The following is a 25,662-nucleotide window of genomic DNA, read 5'->3' on the forward strand; positions in this document are numbered from 1 at the left end:
ACCAGGAATTTAAAAAAATCCTTACATGGCTAAAACCACATTTTCCCTTCATTTTCCTTCATTCCTTCATTTTTTCCAGTTCATTTATCACAGGCTCCATGTGGTTCACTTCATCACAAAATAGTTCACCTTTTCCTGTAACTGTCATCACATGTTTTTTTCCCCACATTTTGTTGCCTAGAAGGAGTAGATCATCATCCCTACAGGCTAAACTTATACAACTCACCCTTACTGTACTGCAGTGTAAAGTGTAACAGTGCAAAGGAGAATATTTTCACCCTCAGAGGATCTGAGGTATAGTATAATAAGAGAAAAAGCTTTTTTTAGGCACATACGGTACATTATCCCAATAAAATATAACACCTCATGTGATAGGAAGGGGGTGTGCTATCCTGTTGTTTGGGGGTTATCAGAGGATACCCCATAACCCATAACTAATACCAAGAGTTTGACCCTTTATCCCTTTCAATACAGCACAGAGACTTAAACCGTTTCATGGGGTTTTCTGCAGAAATAACCACAATGACCCCAACTTCTAACTCACTGCAAGCATTTACTTTTGTATCACCCAACCTCATTTAAATACACAAACTTTGGATACAATCTCCAACCACACAAAAAACAAAACATTGACAATTTGCACTTTCTTCCCTATAATGGTCATCTTTATCATTTTCTCCATTTGAACTTTCCTGCCCCATTACATCATCTCGAAAGCTCCAGTATCATTTTATATATGCTTCTCACCATTTGGTCTCTCCTCATTCTCAGCTAATAAACATATTTGTTCATTGTAGCCAATTGCTAAATAAAATTTATTTGTGAATGTGAAGGAGAGCCTTCACCACCTCTTCTGTGGACTAAATGTTAATTGTGTCACTCATTGTCAGTTGTGTTCACCTGTTGGCAATTTGTAAGGGAACCATCCTATTGGCTAACAAGCCACACCTCACAAATTGGAAGCCAGACTAAATACAGGTGTGGTTTGAGAGCAGGGGAGTCTCAATGTGTCCTTGCTGTTGGCTCGCATTGGCTGGTTTCTTTGTTTTGGGTTGTATTTTGTTTATAATATAATAAATTGTTTGTTTTTAAACTTTTGTTCTTGTTTATTGGAGAAGTATTGGCCAGCTTCTCTACAGTGAACAATAAAGTTGTTTCAAAATTTGTGTTTTAAACAGTTGTGCTTTCTATTTCTAATACTGCATGTTTTTCCATAGGCAAAGGGCTAATCTCAGAAATTGAACACTGTTAAATCTTCATCAAGATTCCAAACATTCTTAGGAAATACTATATGCATTCAAAAATGAAACCCATATGGGTAAATAAATACTGAAAGCAGAGTGGTTGTACAAACACAACTAGATAGCTTAAACACAAGTGAACATAGCTGGCAAAATAGCTAACTGTAAAATAGCATATCATGGCATTGGTTACTAGATAACTACACAAGCATTAATTTACTTCTAACTTATTTTATTAATCTGTTACTTACAAGCTAGCTGGCTACCAGTAAAATCCCTGTATCACTGACTATAGCAAGTGATAAAGACCACATACTATGGAAATAGCATAACTTGTATCATAAAACAATTTATTGTAGGATATGGTAACTTGTTTGCAAAAGCTTTGATTTCATCTAGTGGTTTCTGTTCCATCGCAACACCAGAGCAAAAAGGAGGTAGCAGTGTAAGTGTAGGTCTCAGATTTGTAGCAATGCCTGATTTTGATTTATGCCTGAATTTAGGATTTAATTGAACAGTTTGCCATACTGTATTGTTATCACCACTAGTGGTAAAGTTATTGTTGATATCTATTATTGAAATAAAGACAGCTGTAAATCAGTTTTGACAAGTCAAGATGTAATTGACTAGTTAAAATTGTTACAGTTTATTGTTATTTTACAGTTATAATTATCATTCTGACTAGTCATAATTTAATTTTGACTGGTCAAAAGTAATTAGTCAATTTGTAATTATGACCAGTAAGTGCAAGTGATTAAATGTAAAAGCAACTTGCCATATACTGGACCCTACTAGGGTGCGATTCTTTCTATTTAGCACAACCAAGGGAAAACTGCAACCCCCCATTTTATTTGAGTCATTCCAGTGCAGGGTCCATCTAATGGTAAATTTGTAACACCAACAATACCTCACGCAAAGTCAAGTTTCAAAATAGCAGATCAGTGTAGATTGAGACCAGTGTTGTGGAAGACCCAGCCATGGGTACATTTGCATCCTTCCTTGAAATGAAATGACCAGTCATCCCACATACACTTCCAAACAGTGAGACATTTAGATATATCAAGCCAAACTAAATATCTTCAGTCTGTGAGTATATTGACAGGTTCTCAAGAGAAAACAAGCCCTGCCAGTCATTTTCTGGTCAGAGCCATACACACATACACATCTACATTCTTAAAGCTGTGGTAGGTTCTGGACAAATACAGGCTATAAACAGGAAGTAGTTCACTCATCACTCATTCTTTACTTCAGAACATTACTGTAGTGTGTGTAGGCCGTTTAAGGCCAAAACACAAGTGACCACTAAAGACCACTGTAGACCAAATCTGGACCACTGCAGTTGCAATTCCAGTATGTGACACTCCTGTTGTACCCTTCAGCATCTAAACAAAACCGTGTGTAAGACACATAATTTAATCATGTTGTAAGAACAACTCTAAGAACAACATAGCCACAAAATGTATTACAATGAGTTAAACTGTATGTATTGTATATTCTTCTTTAGGAATATACCTGCCAGAGGGATGTTTAACCATGAACAGGTTTAACATTCTAGAAATACACAAGGGAATAGCTAAAACCAGTGTGTAGCATTTTATTCAATCTCTCTCTTTGAATCATGGGGAAAATCCAAATGATAGGCAGATCCAATTTCAAACATCTTTCAAAAGCAGGTACATGTTGCAAAGTAGATGCATCATTGGTCTTACCTGTTGATACAGTCACTCGGCTAGGCTGAAAGGTGTGGGAAATGGTCAAACAGAAAAAAAGGTGATTAAATAAACACCATGAGTCACAGACAATGCTAGGGGAAGCCATCCTTTTCTCATATTGAATAAAACCTGTCCATGGTCATTCCAAGTTAAACAGTAGAGTTTATTATTACTTTCATAATCCATTTTTATCATCATTCCCATTATTCATGTTTATCTCTGCATTCCTCCATTTGAATAAACGGAAACTTTGGTCACACAGTGTGAAAAAACAATCATGTACAGTGCACTTTAAAAAAGTTTGGGGAAAAGAAAAAACATAAATTTAGCTATTATGTTTTTACAATACTTGATAGGTTAGTCTACATTTTAAGGCAAAATATTGAAGCAGTTCTCTTATCTGGAATGAAAAAGGTTTTACTCCAGAATGTATGAAATTACTGACTTAAAAAAATCAAGACTATTAATCAGATTAAGATGTCTGTTAGTGGCATAGTAAAAACTAATACAACATGTACAAGGCTTTTCGTGACAATACACTTTAATAATAGTAACAATCAGCTCAACTGGAACAGCAGTATTGAGCAGTATCACAGAGAGGATTACTGAAACTATTGACTTCAAAGGTTACACCAAGCAAAAAGAAAACATGGACAGAAATGACGTGATATTTACAGTGCAGATTCCATGGAAAACAACAACTGTTAATGATTAAAAGTTGACATGATTAAATGAAGATTTTTTGTGCTGTGTGGACATTCCACGGCAGACTTCCTTGTTCTTAGGGGTGGTCAAGGGACGAAAGGTGTCTGATGCTGAGTGCTGCCAACAGACCCTCAAAAGGCTCTCATCTTCAACGTTCCCAAAAACACAAGACCCAAAGCAGAGGGTGGGAAGCCCTTTATGGTGGACTGTCAACTAGAGCCTTATGTGTCTCCCTTTAGGACCCCAAGACAGCTTTGCAACAGCTGTAGATTACCCTGGATATGAGAAACAGAGAGAGAGAGTGAAGGAGAGAAAGGAGGAGAAGATAACTGGCCAAACTCTAGAGACCATCTCTATCATTCCAATGCAATTTTCTGACAGACCACAGCATAATCTCCATCCTTCTAACAAAACAGGTTTTCTGCTCCAAGGCTTTAAATCAAGTAACCTTCTATGATGTGTGCCCCATCAATTTCATTATTGTATGCAAATGTTATCCACCTCAGGGTGTAAACCCCTGTGTTAGAGAAAGAGAAGAGTGCCAGCCTGGCAATGAGACATGTGTCTGACTGCAGGAACCTGAGGTACTGTGGGAAGACATGCTGGAGCAAAAAAGTATTTCTGTTTAAAGGAAGGCAAGAGGCTTGTTTATGCTGTTTTATTGTAGTACTATTACAATTTTTATTATTATTAGTAGTAGTAACAGTAAGTGTCAATTACATTTATATTTATATTAGCTGGTAAATACTCACTAAAAAATTTCAGCTGCATCATATTATTGCGTGTATAATACTGCTTTGGCAGCACTGTGCTGTATATTGTGCTGTCAATGGGGCAGAATCTGGCAGATTTCGCACAGTTATTGGAATGCCTTGGGTTTGCCTGGCTCATGGACAAAGCAGCAGGTGTGTTACCTTGGCATGTTTGAGTTCCAGTTCTGCCAGTTCCACCAGGTTCTTACGGAAAGCTGCTACCCGTCTCGTCTTAAAGTCTATGAGCTCTGAAGAGAGGTGAGAGAGGAGGGAAGGAGAATTAAGCACTGCTTAATCACATTTTTTAAAGAACCTGACAATTCTGACAGCAATTTCCTGCCATATATGGTGGGTGCCAGTTGTGTTATGTACCCGAAGACAACTGAATTCAAGGTGAAATACTGTTGTCCTACCCTACAGTAAGCTATTGAACCTGAGCTGCTTCAGTAAATATCCACCTGTTCAAACGCATTATGCTACACCTCTATTCAAGGGGGGGTGGTTCCAATCTGCTAACCTTATTTCTCAGTTACAATCAAATTCTTCTCAGCCTGTACTTATTGACCTGTTTGGACATGGGGAGATTTGCAAGTTTGGTCATCTTGCATGGTTTGGGTAAAACATCCAGCAAAAGTTACATTTGTATTACTTGAGTCGGTCCATTATGTGGTTTCCGCAGTGTTGAGAGATTCAAGTCCAAATGTGATGGACACTGAGGCCCAGCAGGGTGTGGCTGTGTTTCTGATGGGGGGTGGGGGGGTGCGCATGTGTTGGGGGTCTTTGTGTTTTGTAAACACACACTGCTGTCAAATGCTCCAGCAGAGAGAAGACATGGTAACAGATGCATGAGTTTGGGAGCGGAAAAAAAACAGATTTTATCTCATCTATTATCTGTAGTTATCAGTGATAACATTTTAAAATGGCATCCACGGAACACTAACTACTGCTCCAATTGAAAAGGTGTTCATATGGAATACTGACCTCTGACCTCATAACAATATAAACACTGGCAACACTTTACGAACAGTAGCAATCATGTCCTTCTTTCTTGAAACTGTGCAAGTTACTCTGGATAAGTGCATCTGCTCAATGACGATAACATCATGGAAAAGGTCTAACTTGTCCTCTGAGGGGGAGTTTGTACATGTAACACTGTTCAACTATATGTAACTAGTTAAAAGACTAAATAAATCAGGGAACCCTTCCTGAGGCACTCCAATTTGGCATAGCCTCTTAATATCCTGCAGGTTAAACTGATTCCTGAAGAATCAGAAGGCCTTATCAAATTAGACAAATCAAACAACAGAAAGGGTACCTTGCTTTGCCGATTCAGAAATCTTCTCAAACTTCTGACAGCAAACTTGCTGGCTGGTCTCTGCTTGAAGGACATCTTTGTTCTTGGCTCTGGCTTTGTCCAGCGCTTTGTTTGCATTCTCATAATCCACTAGTGCCCTCCCCCTTCTGTACAGAAGATCCTGAAAGAAAGCACAGAAATCCCACAATCCCTAAAGCTTGAGAGGAACTGCTATTAATGACATGCTACGTCCTCTTTAGCGGTAGGGCCCCCTGACGAGACGTATGAAGATATTAAGGATATTAATGGATGCATTACACGTCATTATAATGGTCTTGATAATTATGGTAATTTGACAATAATTATTGGTTTAATCTGCTGGTTTCATTTTGAGGGACATACAATGGTACTGAAAAGCGTAAGCCTGGACATTCTTAAAATATGCAGCTCAGTGGGCTCACTGTATCTCTCACTGTGCTCTGCAGGAACCAGTGGTAAGGCCCCGCTTGAAACCCTACACACTGACCCGTTACATCAGCAGGTCAGAATGTGCTCACTGTTTTCAGATAAAATCAGAAGTGATATTTTATTCCATAGATTCTTTCCTTGCCATTTCCCAAAACCCACCGTCCTGTTCCTCAACCCACTCGCTGATTTTCATCTCAGCAATAGCAACATGAATTCAGTAATGGAGCTCTTCAATGAATTCTGCATGTACTGTCCCTCAGGCTAAAAAAGGACTCCTTTGTCAGTAGGTCATAAAAGTAGAGGTTTACAAATGTACCAGCTCTAATAAAAGATTAAAAAGCACCATCGGCTAATGGAATTTTTTATTTTTATTTTTGATTTTGTAGACCAATGTGATGTATGACTTAAACATAGACACAACATGAACTACTAAAGCCTGAACATGGCGACACTGGGGCACCAGCTCAGCCACTGCCTATCTCCAGCATAGAAAGGTCAGTGTAAGCCTAGAATGGTCTCTGTGTGCAAGCTGCTGGAGATGAGCATGTTCACCTTTGCGGCTTGAGACTCCCTGAGGTAATACTTCAACAAGTCAGCGAGCTTCAGGTCTTCGTCTGCAGCCACACGTGCCTCGATTTTCTGAAGATTAGTTAAAAAAAATACAAAGTTCATTGACAATGAAGAGGCACAAGGCCTGCGTGCAGAAGAGAAGCCTTCACAACGATTTGCTATCCTTCCTTCCTTTGTTACGAGCCATTACTTCAGAATCACACAACGACACACAAGCCAGCCATCAGGCTACGTATCCTGCTCTGGGCTCAATTGCCACTGGGTCCCAGGTCAGAACGTGTTATCAATCTAGCAGTACAGGTTTGTTTTAAACACAAGCCAACCAACAACTAACCTCAGCACACCCAATAGTAACACAAAAAATACAACAACTTCACTCTGCAATAGGGATGAGAAGACATATTTACCCGTGTTTTTTCAAACAGCTCAGACACTTTCAAGAAAAATCTGGAAGGGAGACAGAGCTGTGTTTGGGAGAGCAGACTTGACAATAGGTTTAATAGCTCAGAACACAGCTACAAACATACTAATAAGTGCTAATATGATGTAATGACTGCTAATATAAGAAGTGCTAATCACATGGGTTTTTGTGATTATTCAGTTGAAATATAAATTGTTATGGATAAAAAGTTTACAGCAGGTCAGTTTCAACATTTTGGCTTAATTGTCTGAAACTGGAAATGGAACCTTTTCAATCACATATGAAGTGATGTTTGAGATATGTACCCAGCTGTATCTTTGAGTATTATGAAATGGCAAACCTTAAACAAATGTATGAATATATCAAGGTAATGCATCATAGAACATGAAATCTTTGAAGACAAAATGAACAAAATGTCAGTTGTTGATAATTCACAAAACATACAGGAAGTGAAATACATCATTCCTCACTGTCGTTATAATGATCATCACCTAATGGCAAGCATTTTGAAAAGTGCACTGAGGCATAAGAGATGCAGTGAGGTGCACTGAAGCTTAGCTTCTAAAGCAGGTGGAAGCCCACATGTAGTCAGCCACTGGTCTGAAAACTGGTCAGAGGCCCCATATAACCTCTATCATACTGTGTCACCAGTGTGTTCCCCAGCTGAGGGAAGGGTGGATGCACTGGCTCCAGGCCCATTCAGACAGCACATAGAACCCAGCACCCACATACTTGCAAACATTGGTCGAGTCCTGCGTCCCTAACGTGTACAGAGTGGAGGCGATTCTGTTGACATCATCTGCAGCACCTACAGAGGCATCACATCGCACAATATGAAACAGCAGCAACAAACAGGCCCTCTGCACAGTGGCAATGTACATACATTCTTTTTACATAAATATTTATCTGTATACACACTATATAACCTGCTTGAACTAAGTGGCACTTTAGAATTTCTAAATATAAATACACAGGGAGTTACTGCAGTATTTTGTAAAAAAACAAAAACAAAAAAAAAGTCCCTCATTAAACAAATGATGAATCAAGTCATAAGAACGCAGTTATTTTTTTTATTGGTTGACACCCCATACTTACTTATACATATGCACACCGATACACAAATGCATACATACTCAAAAGAAATGTATGTAAATTGCCTTATAGAAATATATTGTTGAGCTGAATATGCAAAAAACCTGCTGGACTTCATGTAAACATAAATTAGTCTGCTTTTTGTTGTGATACACAGTACCATGTTTTACTGTTGTGGAAATCTGGTGGGTGTTAGTTCTTGAGGAACCAACACAAACAGAACAAAACCAAAAACTTGTCAGGCAACATACAAACACAAACATACTTCCCGTTTCAGTATTCCTGGGTATACTATTTTGGAAAAGGTTTTTAAGGATTCATTTTCTGAAGTCCTCAAAATACATAACTAACCCTTTTCAGGCTAAAACTAAAAAACGTAACTCACCCATTTCCACATTTGTCAGCAAAACAAGATAAAATGAAGAAAAAAAAACAGACATAAAATACGGCGCAAAGCACAGACAAATAGACAGAGACACACAGGAAGGACTGCTTTCCACACAGTAAAACATGATACCATATATTTCTGCTTATACAAGAACACCACTTATTCCATCAGACAGTTTGTAAGGTTAGTCTGTAAAAAGAATGCAGCATTAAACAACAGCTGTAAATTTATGTTATGCTAAGTGAAATAAAAAAATTCCAGTCCAAAGGCCTGTCCTCATTTAGTCAGGAGGGGGTGGCACTGTGGCGGAAAGGTGAGACTTACTTTTATGAGACTTGATCATTCTATCAGATTTGGCAGAAGCATCTTTGACACGATTATGGTATTCTAAAAGGAATGTCTTCTCATGTTCAAAGAAATCATCTACATCCTGAAATAAAAAAAAAACAAAGTCAAATGTACAAACTCAAGAGGAAATGCAGCAGATGTAGCAACAGTATAAGCCATCTTTTTAGGAAAAGATCAATGATATAAGCATGGAATTCAGTTGAGGAAGCCTTACTTTTATTGTAAATAACACTTTTTTCATTACATGTTGATTTGACTAAAGCTGTGATTAACAAAAAAGGACTTAGACTTCCTTCATTTTTACACAAAGTTCAGGCCAAATCACTAAGCAGGACTGCCCTTTACAATTTTTATCATTCTGCCTCACAAAATTCAGACTAGTTTTGCTTAATATGGCTTGACACAAAACTGTGGGATCTTCAAAATCCAGTTGTTAAACTGCACTAGGTCACATGTGGTCATGGGAGTGAATTTCATCCTGACCAAGAATTCATGTCACCCCAGCCACCCCTACACACCTTCACTCCTGCCACCAGAACACCATCAGCAGATTTCACCACATTCTTGAAGAAGTCCTCCAGCTTCTCCTTCTTGTTTTTACCCCGCACACTCAACTGTGAATGACAAAATGATACACTGTGAGGGCCAACTGTGATCAGCTCAGTGATGCTGTGAGAATTCAGTAAAAGTCAATCAAATATGGCAAAGTATTGCCTGCTCATGCAGGAACTGTCACAGAGCAATTCATACAGTGCATTACAGAAGAGCAATGCAAGTTACACCAGATACAGCATGAAATTAGTGGAAAAAGAAGGACAATTATACAACACTCATAGAGATCAAATCACTGACAGTAAAAACCAGAACTGAACAGGCACGTTGGTTGTTCATTGGCTGTTCATGTCAGCGGTGACTCTGCTGGCCTTTTCACCTTTTGAGTGCCTCTCGTTCTTAACATCATTAATTCGGTAGTGCAGTTGCTTTGCTGTGCGATACAGAGCCATGACTCAGAGAGAAATGGACATGACCATTTCTAGGGCTGCTTTTCCCAGCTACAGATAAAGATGAAATGCATTTAAGTTATGCGCTGGTTTGTGAAAAAAGTGGTCTCCTGCAACACTTTCCCATTATACATAGGGAGGATTTGCATGAAAGATCTGTTAGCTAGACTGCTGACAGTTTCCGAACACTTCCAACAAGTATTGCCATTTTTATTTTTCACTTTTAAGTCAATTTCCCCATAAGGTAATAACTCAGATACTTGTTTTCTGTTTCTCTTGCAGCACAGTAACTGCAGAGGCCTGCGTTCTTGAAAGCTGTACTGTATCACACTGAAACACTGACAGCAATTGCTTTTCTCTATTAATCTAAAAACCAAGCAAATCCACCATAATGGGGTGCTTAGTCACAAGCAGCACAGCTCCCAAATCAAAGTATACTTAGCACGACTTGTTTCTGATAGCTGCAATAGTCACACAGTCTGTCCACATCAGATTAACAGAGTTCACATAAATTTGGTGGGGAGGCCTATGTATTGGTCCAAGGGTGCTTAATGGATTTCTGATTGATTAGAAATAAAGATTGAGTGGCACAGAGACAAAGAGCATGGCATGGAAGACATCACTGACTGCACTGGAATTCAACCCCTTTAAAAAAAACCCAGTGATCATCATCCTTGGTGTAGAAGGTCTGCAAGGCATTACAAAGGGGGGTTGCCCAGGAAATAACACCCAGAATGCACTTCTGGGTTAAAGTCACATGACATTAGTGGTTTCAGGTCTGCTGAGTGGCAGAGGCCAACACAGTCACTTCCCATGGTAGAGGGAAGACCCACAGCAATGGCAGCCACAGAATTCAGCCACATTAATCAGCTTGGCCATCTCCTGCACTTACGTCTTGGTTGTACTCTAAGAACACATGAAAATTTAGGTCCTTCCTGAGGACGGGGTGAGCTGCCACACGACACAGAAAGACCTCATGCATTGCCACAGTCTTCTTGAAGATGGCAAGGTATTCACTGTGACAGAGAGGAGGGGAGGGGAGAAGAGAAAGAGAGAGAGGGAAAGGGAAAGGGGGAGGGGGAGAGGGAGAGACAGGGAGGGTGAAAGAGAGACAGAAGGAGAGAGAGAGAAGGGCAGAGGGGCACAGAGAGAGACATTAATTACTGTTGAATCCCTCACACAACCAACAAACATATCGGAGATGTTTCTGAATAAAAACTGCCATTTCACACTCCCATTTAATGTACAATTAGCTGAAGTGGAAAAGGGATGGTTTGAAATGTCTTTCTGCTTTGATATACGTGCCTACATTCAGCCACATGGTATGACCACAAAGAGGGTGGGGTCACTTACGCTTCCAGTTCCTGCTTCATTTTGGTGAACTCCTCCTTGGTCATGGAGCCCTCCCCTTCCCCCAATTTCTGTAGTTTCTCCCTCGAAGCATCAAAGTCAGGTCTGGGTGGGGCAGGGGGAATCTGAGAATGGGCCAAACACAACATTTATACAGAGCTTTTCACAAGACTCTGAAGTGGTGTTTCCGCTGAATGTTCCGCTGAAAGTCCTCTTTGGTCCAAATTCACCACCTCCCACCTCCTTACTCTTTCCCTATGTAGTTATGGGCCTGGCAGAAACATTCCACTACACAATTACTTACTACAAGGACATTCCATCACTAATACCCCTTCCCAATTTCTGAAGTGCATTTAAGCAACTCTAAGCAATAGACCTAAACACCTATGCCATTTATTATTTCTTTTGCCCGATCTGAATTAGCAGGGAGAGGTTGCTTAAATGCCACGGGGAGCAGTGTTTGCACTCTATTGTTTTTTCCTTGTACTGGTGATATTCACATTTGGATAGGGATGTGCATCTTCATCACAAAGGCCAATGCGATACACATCTCGATCCGATACATTAAAGATACGTATGAAGCAACTACTAATGCGATAGGATATGATTCACCCCTATTGCGATGCAGTGCGATTCGACACGATTTGATTCAACACAATGCGATTCAACGTGATACGATGAGGTGCAAAAGAATATGATGCTATACCAATTCAACATGGTACAGACAGTTTGACTTTATTTCTTTGGTTCTTCTTAAGCAGACAGCAAATCATAAATTAACTAAAAAAGTGCCATTTACTTAAGTTAGTCATGCTGCCTGTGTACTTTATGGCTGCATGGCATATTTTGCAATTGCATGCGTCTTGTCAAATTGTCCGTCTCTCTTGGAAAATCAGAAGTGTCACCAAACATTTGATTTGTAGTAATTTGGTGGAACGTGTAGCTCTTCCTCCTCCATGATAACCTGTGACTTGCTCGTACACGCCTCCAACTCGCGCGAGACTTGGCCAAGAAACTTGACGAGAATTGGCCACTGACAGCAGTGGAGATGAGAGCGCGCATTTGAGAAACAGTTTAGAGAGGAGGAATCAATCTAAATATAAAATTATTGGTCACAAATTATTGGTCACATTTCTAAATAATAAAGGCATAGGGCCTCTACTACCAATAATATATAAATAAATCGGATTTTACCCATGCAAAGATGTTAGAAATGATGCATCCTGAGTTCATCCCAAATTATTCGGTGCACACTTTTTTTAATCAGGGCGATCACATCGTGAACTTTTATGCCGGTGCACCGATTCAAATCGGTGAATCTTACCATCCCTACATTTGGATGATGCCGTCTCAAATGAGTAATCATGTTCGACGTACTGCCAGCAACATAGCCGATTTCAGTTGTACAATGCCGGCAGCTGCCTTCGTCTTATCCACTTGTCTCTGCCCATTGCTACTGTAGTTCACTGGAAAACCGAAATGTTCCCAAACAGGAGACCTGAAGGATATGGGAGGGTCCTCAAGCTCTGGCTTTGCGGTCACCATACTTACGAGGCTGCATCACTGAACATATGCTAATTCAGTTGCTAAATTACGGCTCCATTATGGAATTGGAGAGGAAACTGAGTTTTTAATTTTAGTTCTGCATAGGGCTGTGCGATATGACCAAAATCTCATATCCTGATATAGGTAATTTCATATCCCGATAACGATACATATCACGATGTAGCACATTTTCTGTAAATTCTGTTAAAATTCTGTAAAAATGACCACATGGAAAGGCCTATTTCTTATTACATTTTGAATTATATACTCGACAAATAAAAGGCACTTACTCATATTTGATTATTTTTCTCCTTTTATTTAGAACCTTTGTACAAATTTTCAATTAATCCTTTCGCGTGTATGGTCACACCAGTGTGATTAGCCGTTTAGCACATATGCTAATACCGGTGCGATTAAAACACTATTTTGGAAAAATTCTAGCTAATTTTAGCTAGAATTTTAGCTAAGGTAACACGCGTGCGAGCAAAAGGGATAAGCATGTAACAAAATATAAAATATTAATGTAGAAAATATAAAAAGGTAAACAGAAAACACTTTTCAACTATAGTTCTGTGTCACGTTCACTTTCATCCATGTTTGTGCTTCCTTCATGCACATTTTCTGCCTGCATCCGTGCCGTGTGGAAGAACGCAAAGCGTCGTCCAAATGACAAAAAATATTACCGTTAAGTGTGATTTGCAACACAACGAAATAAACGATAGAGCATAATATGAAACAACAGGCGTTTGTCTTTCGTCACACGATATATATCGTCATATCGCACAGCCCTAGTTCCGCACACAAAAATGTGGAAGAGAGGGCACACTGTATCTCATCAATTATCACTTTACTCGTTAACTGACCTATTTGCTAACTGACCGTCAGAGCATAAAAAAAGTTATGCACGTAACATGCGTGGTTGAAGCTAGACTATATTCACTTATTATTCTATTTAGGGGTGTAATGGTACACGTATTTGTACTGTACCGAACGGTACAGTACAAATACGTGTACCATTACACCCCTAAATAGAATAATAATTCGTGCTTTACATGTGTTATAGTGTTAATTGTAAAATGAAAAATGAGTTTTGTTGCATTAATAACATAATGAGAGCTCAACAGGCTGCACCTTGGGGTTGGGGGGGGGGTCGCGGTTCCAGACCTTGGACATTTGTATCGCGGTTTCGGTCTCGGTTTCAGAACCGTTACACCCCCACCATTCAGTAGACACTCTTATTCAGATTGACTTACAAATTGCATCTAATAAAGAGGCATGAATAGTTGCACAAACAGGACCAAACTAACCACACATGAACAAGCGTCAGTGCTAAATATAGTGCTCAGATCACAAGTGCTTGCCTAGATCAATATGCAAGTGCAACACAATATACATGACCAAGGAGCTACACTATCCCAAATACAATGCACATACCCTGGAGTTCATGTTCACATATATAATTGCACATAGCCCTGAAGCACACTTTCACATATATAATCACATTTGTGTGTTTGTGGGTAACAAAGATCATGCTTGGGTACAGGTGCTAAGATGTGGCCTAAAGAGGTGGGTCTTCCTGAATAAGCCAGAGTCTCTGCTCTTCTGACTGGAACTTGAAGTTTGTCCCCACTACACAGGGGGCGAGACAGCCAAGGGGCATAACCAGGATGCAAGGTTGTGAGAGGAGGGTTTCTGAATGAGCTGCAGGGGTTTGATCACACATGCAAGGAGGACAGCAAGGAGGGAGTTTCAGTAGTCTGGGCATGAGAAAACCAGGGCCAGGGCCAGGACCAGCAGAGGTTTGAGTGGAGAAGTCAAATTCTTCTTGGGTAGGAGAATCTGATGGTTCAACTGACAGACAATGTGGTCCTGGTATGTCAGATGACTGACAATTGTCCCACTGAGGGTCTTGACAGTCTAGGAGGGTAAGACTCTAGTGTTTTCCAGAGTGATGGTCAGGTCTTTGAATAGAGAAGACTTGGCTGAAACATACAGAAGCTCAGCCTTGGTCAAAGTGTCAAGGAGGTTGATACAACACCTCTACAGAACACCTGATAGGCCAGATGAAATCCAGATTAAAGCCAGAGGCACCTATCAGTGACAAGGAAGACAGGAGGACATGGTGTTTTACCACAGAAAGGTCTAAAAGAATCACAACAGCATATCAGAAGGCTGCCCTTGCAGAGTTAAAGGTATTTGTGTCAGGAAAGAAGAGCCTGTTTCAGTGGAAAGGCCTTCGTTGACAACAGACGATTTGTTATGCAGGTCATTCTTAATGAGAAGTTGATTAAAGGCAGCATGTTCCCCGGTTTTGGAAGGAAGGAAAGGAGGGAGATAGGCCGATAGTTTTAAACAGCAGATGAGACCAGTGCTGGTTTCGTGAACAGAGTGTGACAGAAGCAGGCTTGAAGATAGAAGGGACACAGCCTATTGGTCAGGGAGTTGTTGATAAGTGATGTAAGGAATGACAAGGAGATATCAGGACTTCTGAGGCTGATGGCTTTTCTAAATGCAGCACACTTTATACCGTTGTCTTCCATGTATGCACATTTGCACTACTGGGAAAATCTGTTCGTCTTTTAAGAGGATGTTGACCTTACTACTGTTGCTTGCAACTGTAATTACATAAAGGAGAGGTCAGGGGTACAACAGGAAATTGTATTTCTTTTAATTTGTTATTAAATGAAGGTTGCATAATAGAATAGTCTACCTAATGTCAATTCAAAACTTTAACAACTGCTTTTCCATCAACTACATGTGTAAACACACCTGTAAAGCAGGTTTTTCTATGTACATTTCTTTGTGCCTTGAGTATAAACAACAGGTGATTCACACGTGTTTATTAAACCCAGTGATATTAAAAGGTAGCTGTGCTGGAGGACTTAGTGAGGAAGAGCATTCATAGCAAAGTAAAGTATGCACTATAACTGAGTCACACGACAGATTATTTTGACTGTCCATTTTTGGTGAACAACTAACCTGTCAGGGAAGTGATAGCATAGCATACCCGTACGCTGCTGTACCCTTGGGCAAGGTACTTAACCCACAGTTACCTCAATAAAATATCCAGCTGTGTAAATGGAGAACATTGTAAAGAAGAGTAACCTATGTTACCTATGTAAGTCGCTTTGGATAAAAGCGTCTGCCAAATGAATAAATGTAAATGTAAATCATCCGGCAGTCTGAATACTGAACACAAATGACACCAATTACTAAAACTCCTCATTTAACCAACATGTGAAAGAATTGATTTAATTTAATAATTATTAAAAATACTAATTATCAATTAAATCGCCAAATTCGTTCATAGGAAATGAGCAGTCTGGTGAATCAACCTTTGTCAGAATTATACAATCACAACTGGAATAAATTAAAAAGGTTTATTGAGAAGTTACACTAAGACAAAGACAAAATTCAGAGTCTGGGCTACAGACCTGGTCCACTACCTTAACAGACATTCAATCACATAAAGCCATTAACAAAACAAGAACATGGATGGATCATGGAATGGATGAATGAATGCATGAAGAGAACATTACCTAAGCCAATTGTTTACCTCTCCCAAGGAAGAACACAGGAACCACTCACAATAGCAGCAAATAAAAGGAAAAATCCAAAAAGTTGCAGGAGAAACTGAGCCATGGACTGGATGACTGAATGGATGACTGAGCGTCTATCTGAGCTGGCTGAACATCAAGGCTGAGCGTAGGCAAAAGCTGAGCAATGAGGCCTGTTCTAGGCCTGACTTAAGAAGAAGCTCTCTCCACCTCCCTGACCCACGCATAATTCATTTTATGGTGGGGGAGTGCCTGAAAGTTTCTTCAGGGCTTAATTTTGTGCTTCAGATCCCAACATCTGGAAATACCAGACATATTCTTGACATTCTCATTTTTACATTCAGCTCTTCTTTAGCATCGCAGTGATACCAAACATTAATGGGCATGGGTTGAGAGGAGTTGACTGAGAGGAACTGGCAAAATACACACACGCACGCGCACGCGCACACACACGCGCACACACACACACACACACACACACACACACACACACACTGATTGTGCTCAGGAAGGGGAGAAGGGGGGGAGAAGGCAACGCTCTGCAGTTGTGGTCTATCAGGATGTTACCATTTTTAAGAAGTAACTTTAAGACATGGGTAAAAACGCAGAGTTTTTTAAGATTATATTAGAAGTATCTGGCACCTGCGCCTCTTTCAGATTAAACCAAACATGACTGTGGCCACCATTTAGACAAGGATTGTACATCTGAGGGGCAGATTAATGCTTACCAATACACAAAGCGGGCGTACCACGCCCTACTTCCACTTTTATCTGGCAAAATCAAATGTCTATCCAAACAGTCAATCATTAGTTTGAGGTTTTAAGTATCTGACTGGGTTTTAGGTGACTTCTTGCAATCTAATTTTATCTTATTTTTTTCTGCTTATTTTAAGTAGGTATTTGACCTGAGGTCACTGATTTAGGGGTATTTATGGTGGTAGGCCATTCGCCCTCTTGCCTGCTATGTGTGTGTATTTGTTGACTTGACTTATCTGCCCTTGGTCTGGTCCTGAGTAGGGAAATCATAAAAATCCAGACCAGGGCAAGGAACCATAAAATGCTTGGTACTCTCCCAACAAACTGATATTTAGAAGTGATGGGTGGGTTCAGTTTTAATGAATCAGTTTTTTGCTATAGAGAGCATCATCTCTGTGACTGGTCCATCTGAGCTGCTTATTGAGTGTGCATGGTGCTCTTACTGGTTCATTTGAGGTGCTTATTCACAGTCCATGGCGGCCCCAGCTGTTATGGGGTTCACAATGCCTTACTCACCCACCATTAATGTCATGGTTTACTCATGGAGTTTATCTGTGGAGATTTTAACCCTGCATCCCTTCTTGCCCCAGTAATAGTTTCTTTTCTTTACCCTGATTTGAGTTTTTTTATATAAATGTGTCATTTTAGACAGATTCATGTTGAATACTTTGAGAACACAGGTACATTTCTTTGCCTTTTTTCCCCCTTTATGCAACCCCGCATTCCCTCAGGATCGCTCAGGTGAGACATACGCAGTCCTCTGGTGTGCTTGCACACAGCTTACAGCTATTTTTCACACAGCACACTACAGCAGAGTGGGTGCTCATTGGAGGACAGGAGCTACTGTAAAGACTTCATCCAAACAACTGGCAGGCACTTGATGTACTGCAAGGTGCCTAGGAGTGGCGAGATGAAGTCCTGGCTGACATACCCATCCCTATCCACAGCGGTGCAAAGCCAGTTTGTTCTGTGACTGTGGGCTCAAGGTTATTGTCGGCAAATGACATGGCTGGGATCAAACCCAGGCCATGGAGCTCATCTTGCATTCGAAGTAAATGCATTAACCACTGAGATACTATGGAGATCATCCCAGGGACACAGGGACATTTTTGTGCTCATTTTAAATACAAACAAAGATACTGGATATTTTCATAGACTGAAATAAGCTCAACCATCCTTGATACTAAATAAAATTCTTCATCCACTTGTGTTATCCACATTGACATAAAATGTTTAACAATACTGCAATGACTGTATCCAATTAAAGCTACTTACATCAGCATTGCTCCAGTTGTAGAGCATGTCCCTAAGATGCTCGTTGGAGAGAAAGTGTCATTGTCTGCCCCACCTTGAGCCTACTCCTGGCCGGATATATTAAAAGGTTAGAGATAGCACAATCTCATGTGCAGCACATTTTGGCAAAGCATAAGGTTGCATACAAAAAAAGACCCTGTGTACAAATTAAATTTGAGTGGCCAATTTGATATGAACTGCTCCTGTGCAGAGCCACAGCATAAGCAGATGCAGGAATCAAAAGCAGGCTAATCTAGTTTGAGTCTGTAATTGAGAGAAGAGGGAGGCCAAATGGCCATGCCTGCCTCTACAGAACCCTCCCACCAGGGACATGGTCTGGACCACCCTCTTGATTCCCGCTGACTTGTGGTCAGCACTCAGCACATCATGCTTGCTTGCCATTCCCTGATCTAGGATCAGTTTGGAAACCAGACCTGGGGTTGCATACAAAAGGCAGGCATTAGCACAAAGCATGGTCAATATCCAGGTCAAGACCAACAGCAGTAAATATGACATGGGCTGCACTGAGGAGATGTTTCCCTTAGGCAGTAATCCTTCGCCTTCTGGTGAGTAGGTATGTTCCAGACGTTGGTAACAGGGGTTCATTGCTGAGGGGAGGCCTACAGTTCAGATGATAACTCCTGTGTTTTTTGTGGCTCACTGCCTGATTAAATCAACTAAATCAACACATACATTAATTGAGAATAAATTGAGTACTCGGAATGCAAGAACATTCCAACAACGCAGGCGTTACTACACCAGGAAGGATTGTCCTTTGGAGCACTCAGTGTGGACTCTACTCCTCACATCAGGGGTAAGCTGGTATTAGTAAAGACAATTTCAGCAATTGCTCGGGCTGAAAATGACACCCGAGTGGTGCACTCCACCCCTGGAGATGTGAGGACATATTAACTTTTGATGCCCGACAGAACCCCTGAGATTCATTCTTCATCCATTCTGCAAGCTTAGGTTCTGCCTGACGTATTCAATGACTTATGAGTATTACAATTTATTGTTGGTAAGCCTGCATTCTGGGAGCTGTTTATACAGTTTCTGACAGCAGGTGAACTGAGACAGATATTTCTGGTAGACCAGATATTTGAACCGATGATCCCGTAATTGAGAGTTATGGCATAATGCTGTAGGGAGTGAGGATGACAGAGCTACAATATAATCGTCATTCTGATGCGGGACTGATATTAAAAAGTCAGCTCTGGTTATTAGTCCATTAAATATCTGAGTTTTACTTCATAAATTATGTGCTCTCAACTGTTAAGTCTGGAAAAAAACTTTAAGAGCTGTGTTGCCCATAGCTAGCCAATAATCCAGCATCAAAAAATTATCTGTAAGGCACTATGCTTTGTCAGTGCTTCTTATCTGATGTAAAATATGGATCCTGTGGATACTGGAGACTAAAGTTTAATAATGTCAATACAAAAAAGGCCAAAAGGTATCAAGATGACCTGTCATGCAAAAATCATTGTGCTCCTGTTGACATTTCAGTTCACAGTCAGAGGTTCTGTTTATGTGTCTTTGTGAAAGCAAATCCCAGTCTTGTAGTGTTCCAGTTATGGGAAAAACCTAGTACCTGCATATTTGCAGTTGCAGTGCATGCAGCCCAGCTTGAGCTGCGATCCACTCCCTTCCATGTACTTGCTTCATGTACCTCTTTCCCCCCTTCAAGCAATGACTCAGGGTCATCTTACTCAACTATAACAGTAACCCTGTGCAGCAAGAAACTGCCTCAGAGTCAGTTTCTGACACTAACATCTACCTATTACACATTTGTCCTCATATACTTTACAGAGGGTATGTCCATTTGGGGAGGAATACCAGAGACACCTGCATCTCATTCCAAAAAAATCAGACAGACAGATGATTGTGTGTCCTCCCCATTCATTACAGAAATCAAACTCCTTCCATTAATCACGAGGTTGCCTTCTCCTTAGGGCCCATAAATCATGTCCCTTCATAGCTGTTGGCACTCCTTGTCAAGTGTATCGTTTATACTGAACCCAGCCACTTCAGGTAATGAGAAAAAATGGCTTTCTGAATACAGATCCAATACAGACCCACGGCAAGTCTTTCAGCTTTAGGGAAATGAGCTTTACCTCTTCGGCAGCATAGGGTTTTTTGAATTTGAAAATAGATATGAGTTTAAAGTATCGTTAAAAGCATGTCTATAAATGCAAATAGGCCACTGTGAAAACGGATAAAGGCCAGAGGTATTTTCTCAACTCTTTGCCGGTAACGTGAGGAAACTGAATTCCTGTTGGCTCTGGTCACTGGGCCGAGTGTTTGTCACACCATCACTGTGACAACACAGCACAATCGACTTCACTGTCTGTCAGCAAGTGCATGGGAATGACTGAAGACTCCACATAGCTAAGAGCTGTTCATCAAACAAATGTTCATCAAACAATGTCTACAGGAAGCGAAGGCTGAATCAACATCAGTGCAGATGTGACTGTGAGGGGTTGGAGTATAAACCAGTGATTGCTATTGCCTCCATCAGGAGCAGTGTCCTGGCCTAACAAAGTCTACAAATCTTTGTGAAACACTGCCAAACAGCTGCCCGACTTATACTCACAATGTATCCGGCGTACTCCTCATTCTCCACAAAGGAGTCATGAAGCCAGATGAACTCCTCATGCTGTCGCACCACCGAAAACTCGTTCTGCTTAAAGCTGGGAAGAGTGCTCTGAGGAAGGTAGAGAACACAGAAGTTCCATAAGGGTGTGCTACCAACAGAGGCCACCTCCAAGTGTTACAGATAGGCTCCAGGAGACAGAAGGTGGTGAAATGCCAGCAACAAATGAGGTGTAGACACTCAAAATGTACCGGAAGTACAATGGCACTGCAAAGCAGTAAAGCCTTGTGGCTCACAATATGCCTCTGAGTGTCCACTGAAGTCAGAATGGACAGTTTTGTCACCAAGGTGGTACACAGAAAGACAAAAAATAATGCGGGGGTGCTTCTGAAATGATGACATCACTGGTTTCAGAAGGTAGCAGCTCAGCAAGAGCAATGAATGAGGGAAGAGGGTTGGGACTGACCTTGGTGTGAACGGTGAACTTGACCTTGTCTCTCTCACTCAGGGCATCTGAAATGTCCACTTGTAGTGTTGCGTCAGTCTGTAGGTCCACATTGACTGCCCTGGGCTGAGGAACATTAGTGTATCCACATTAAGCCATTAAACATGCAGGAGAGTCAACTTAGCCAATGTAATCAACTTAGCCAAACAAGATAAAAGTGAAAATGTGCTCTCAGAAAGCCATAGAATGATAATAAAAAAAAACAAGACTGATTCTGTATGTGGGAAGAGACTAAACGTGTGACAGACTATTATCGTTAAAAAAGGGAAACAGTCAACTGTATAACTACATTCCCACATCCCTAAAGCACAGCAGCAACAGATAGTGTTTAGGTGCTGAGCAAAAGAGAAATTCAAGCATACTTGTCTTTACATCTTTCAACAGGTTGGGGTTTTTCCATTAGTAAAGACTTATAAGGCAATAGCCAGAGAGGAACCAATAGGTAGCACTGCTTTAATGTATCTAGCCAATCAAAAGGTATTGTCCACATCATAAACTATGAACATCAACACAGCTACATTTCACACGGATACGAAACTTTGCTTCTCCGTGCCTGTCATTCTGTTTTAGCAGATACTGAGAAGCAATTAAAAAAAGGTTTCCAATACAGCGCTGTGGAAAACACTTTCCATAAGACATTTTGGTAAACCTAGTAGCAAATGCATACTGATGGAAAAGATAAGCCTTATTACAGATACATAGCTACAACGTCTGTACTGTGACATGTCAAATACTGCTAGGAATCGGTCTTACTTGTAAGAAACAGCAGATAGGTGGCGTTTGCTGATCAAAGCGCCTTGACTTTTAAGTTTTTATCGAGCTAGCCTTCAGAACTAGTCAACGCTAACGCTCCATTTCTGTGGCCTTTCTTGTCAAGGCCTTCTCGTTTAAGTGAAGTAATGCATATGTAGAAATGTACAAACCAGCTCAGCCAGTCAAAGTGACACCATCGAAACCAGTGACAGAGCTCTTAACTTTCAAACATATGGGAGTAATTTCAAACTACAATAGCTGTCTAGCTCGCTGTCTAGCGATTTAACTACATAGTCGATAATGTGTGTTCAATGTACAACAAACATGAATGGACATAAAGCAACCAGAGAACCAAATGCACATTTATGTTATTGTGGGGAGGAAGTCAACTGACTGACAGGATAGCTGGCTATTTAATATTGCTGACTAGCTTCCTAGTCAAAAATCCGAACATTCATGTAGCCGGCTAGCAATCGAATGCTCTGCACACTCGAATATTTGTTATATGAACACAGCCGTTTCATGATAACCCAACTAGAGAGGAAACTGGAATGTACATAGTTTTCATACATGAGCGAGGCAAAATCAGAGGGACAAATAATAATTTAAAAAAACCTTACTCCTCTGTCCTCTTCCGAGAGGAAATCGGGACCATCGTCCAGCCCTTCTTGCTAGGAATAAGAAACAAACAGAAGAACGCAAATCACACCTTTAAATAGACATTTAATGCCGAACACGTTAAATTTGTGAAATAATGCATGATGGTCGCTTATTAAAAAAAGAAATCTGATCTGCTGTAATTGTGGATAACACCTACCATCATGGCTGCAGGAACGGAGTTGTGGCACTGACGGGGCCTCGTGACGTGCGGCGCAGGGATCTCAGAGGGTGGAGCCGCTAACGCACGAGACGTACAAAGACGCAGCTACACTACAAGATGGAACCAGAGAGCTGGACTGGAACAGGCCACAGCGGTGTAGTAGGCCATTCCTCCAGAAGCATAGAAGCATAGAAGCATTCAAACCAATTCCAAACTTGTCAGGAGCAATGTGTTCTGGGGCTGGCCGAATTCGTTTTCAGTAAAGAAACTTTTTTTTTTTGGTGGGCTTCGTGCCATATTTAGGACATGCAGTGTAATACGATGTAATCCAGGGTTCGAATTACGGGTGGGATTGGGGGGGTCTGACCCCCCCCCCCCCAACAGCAGTGGCGGTGGGTGAGCTGGAAACAAGGAAAAGCCCGAAAACTACCTTTAAATCTATCATTACTTTCAACCTGTTCCCCTTTATCCTCCTTGATTAACAATAAAACAAATAATTCACAGCTCGCGAAACACCACACATCGTCTGTAGTTTGTGTGTTTGCGAAAGATACAACGTGAGATTGTTTAATTAACAAGGATAGCATTTATCGATTTAAATTGCGGTAAATGCTGACGACTTTTGTGAGGTCTGTGTTCTAAACGTTATTGTTCATTGCACTCAACCTAACCTAAAAGTTGGTCAGTCATTTAAATCGATTTCACTAACTTTATCTCAGTTTTGTAATTTGAATTTTGTAACACAAGAAAGCTATAATGTGATACATTTAAAAGAAAGCTTTTGTCATTTTACAATTACGATATTCTTAGGAAAGAATGGCGCTGCGAGTGGCGTTGTTCGGGTCTTCTTAATCCCCAGCCGCCAGCAGACCTCACCGAATACCTTTGCCTCAAAGTCCCGCCCCTGGTCGCCGTGCAGCTCCTCCGGTGCACCGAAGCGGCAGAACATCTCGCTGACCAGGTGCTTGGCGGTGGTGGCGGCACTCTAGTCGGGAACCACATATGCCTCGGTCCACTTGGTGAAGTAGTCCATGGCCATGAGCATGTAGCGGTTCCCCCAGTCAGTAGTAGGGAAAGGGCCCAGGACATCCACGCCCATACGCTCCATCAGGGCCCCCACCTGGTACTGCTGCAGGGGAGCGTGGGAGCGCCAAGTTGGCCCCTTTCAGGCTGTGCAGGAGTCGCACCGGTGGACGTGGAGTTTGACGTCCTGCCGACACCCCAGCCAGTAGAAGTGGGTCCGCAGCCGGTGCAGGGTCTTGGCAATCCCCGAAGTGGCCCACCCCCACCGAGCGGTGGATGAGCTGGGAAGGCACCAGGAGCTGGAGGATGTCAGGGTGGCCCCCGGGGGACTACCAGTGACGATGGAGGAGGCCGTTCCGGCTGGTGAGGCTGGACCACTGAGAGTAGAGGGCCTTGGTCTCGGGATCCAGCGCCGACACTGCAGCCCACGCCGGTCGTTGGCCTGCCTCCACCCAAGCCTGGACCCAAGAGCGGACAGGGTTCTGGCTCTGGCCCAGTTGGAGCTGCTGCAGGTCCAGGGTTTCCATGCTGCTGTCGCCGCCCGCCGGAGAGGTGTTGTTGTTGCCAGAGGGGATGGTCTGCAGGGTCGTCTCCACTGGGGTCACAGCGTCCTGGTCCTCGACGCGCTGACAGTACCGGCAGTCTTCCCCCTCGCAGGGGCATCTGGACAGGGCATCAGCGTTGGTGTGGAGATGCCTGGCCGGTGGCGGATCTCGAAGTGGTAGTCCTGCAGCACTTCGAGCCACCGAGCCAGCTGCCCCTCTGGCTCCTTGAAGCTGAGGAGCCAGGTGAGGGAGGTGTGGTCGGTGCGCAGGACAAACCTGCGCCCGTAATTCTGCTCCGATCGGCTGAGGGAGCGGCTGAAGTAGGTGATGACTTGTTCACTGTGCTCCCCCTCCTGGGAAAGGGGCCGAGGCCCACATTGCCGGCATCGGTTTCCACGATAAATGGACGCTGGGGGTAGGGGTAAGCCAGCACGGGAGCCTTGATGAGCGCCGACCGGAGCTGTGCGATGGCGGCGGCGCAGTCTTCACCCCAATGGAATGCCTGGCTGGCGATGGTGGTGAAGTCCCGCCAGTTGATTATTGTGTGAATAATTTGTTTTATTGTTAATCAAGGAAGATAAAGGGGAACAGGTTGAAAGTAATGATAGATTTAAAGGTAGTGTTCGGGCAATCCCTTGTTTCCAGCTCATCTGCCACCACTGCAGTTGGGAGAGTCCAAGTCTTAATTAGGAGGGTCAGATACCCCCCCCCCCCCCCCAATCCCACCCGTAATTCGAACCCTGAATACAATACAATGATAGGATAATGCGAGGCGCTGTACACGCCATGAACTAGCATGTAAATCAGATTTGAGGTCTCCCTCCATTACCTTCATGAAGGGAATGCCTGCTAGATGAAATTCAGCTTCAAAAGAGCTTTATTGGCATAGCCTAACCATAGAAATTCAGAACTGCAAAAGCAATGGATATGGAA

At 41.8% G+C, this 25,662-nt stretch overlaps 1 protein-coding gene across 1 annotated transcript; it reads right to left on the minus strand.

Annotated features, from left to right (window-relative positions):
* Positions 1-3,438: 3,438 nt before the first annotated feature.
* snx6 (sorting nexin 6) lies at positions 3,439-23,362 on the minus strand. The gene is made up of 14 exons (XM_036542965.1): positions 23,159-23,362; positions 22,962-23,012; positions 21,550-21,654; positions 21,084-21,194; positions 11,346-11,467; positions 10,885-11,008; positions 9,510-9,605; positions 8,968-9,073; positions 7,896-7,971; positions 7,150-7,189; positions 6,725-6,811; positions 5,726-5,885; positions 4,573-4,658; positions 3,439-3,933 (listed from the first exon to the last, which is right to left on the minus strand). Exons 1-14 carry the CDS (start codon positions 23,162-23,164, stop codon positions 3,880-3,882), a joined length of 1,224 nt encoding a protein of 407 aa, XP_036398858.1. The 5' UTR covers positions 23,165-23,362; the 3' UTR covers positions 3,439-3,879.
* Positions 23,363-25,662: the final 2,300 nt, after the last annotated feature.

Source organism: Megalops cyprinoides, chromosome 12 (genome assembly GCF_013368585.1).
Source record: "Megalops cyprinoides isolate fMegCyp1 chromosome 12, fMegCyp1.pri, whole genome shotgun sequence".
In the NCBI taxonomy this organism is placed as follows: domain Eukaryota; kingdom Metazoa; phylum Chordata; class Actinopteri; order Elopiformes; family Megalopidae; genus Megalops; species Megalops cyprinoides.

What these genes read in the sequence shown, in the direction of transcription:
- snx6 (XM_036542965.1), bottom strand. An exon ending in AGTTCACCGTTCACACCAAG is followed by an intron (nt 21,195 to 21,549) that starts GTCAGTCCCAAC and finishes TACCTTCCTCAG; the next exon opens with AGCACTCTTCCCAGCTTTAA. An exon ending in AGCTGTTTGAAAAAACACGG is followed by an intron (nt 6,812 to 7,149) that starts GTAAATATGTCT and finishes ACTAATCTTCAG; the next exon opens with AAAATCGAGGCACGTGTGGC.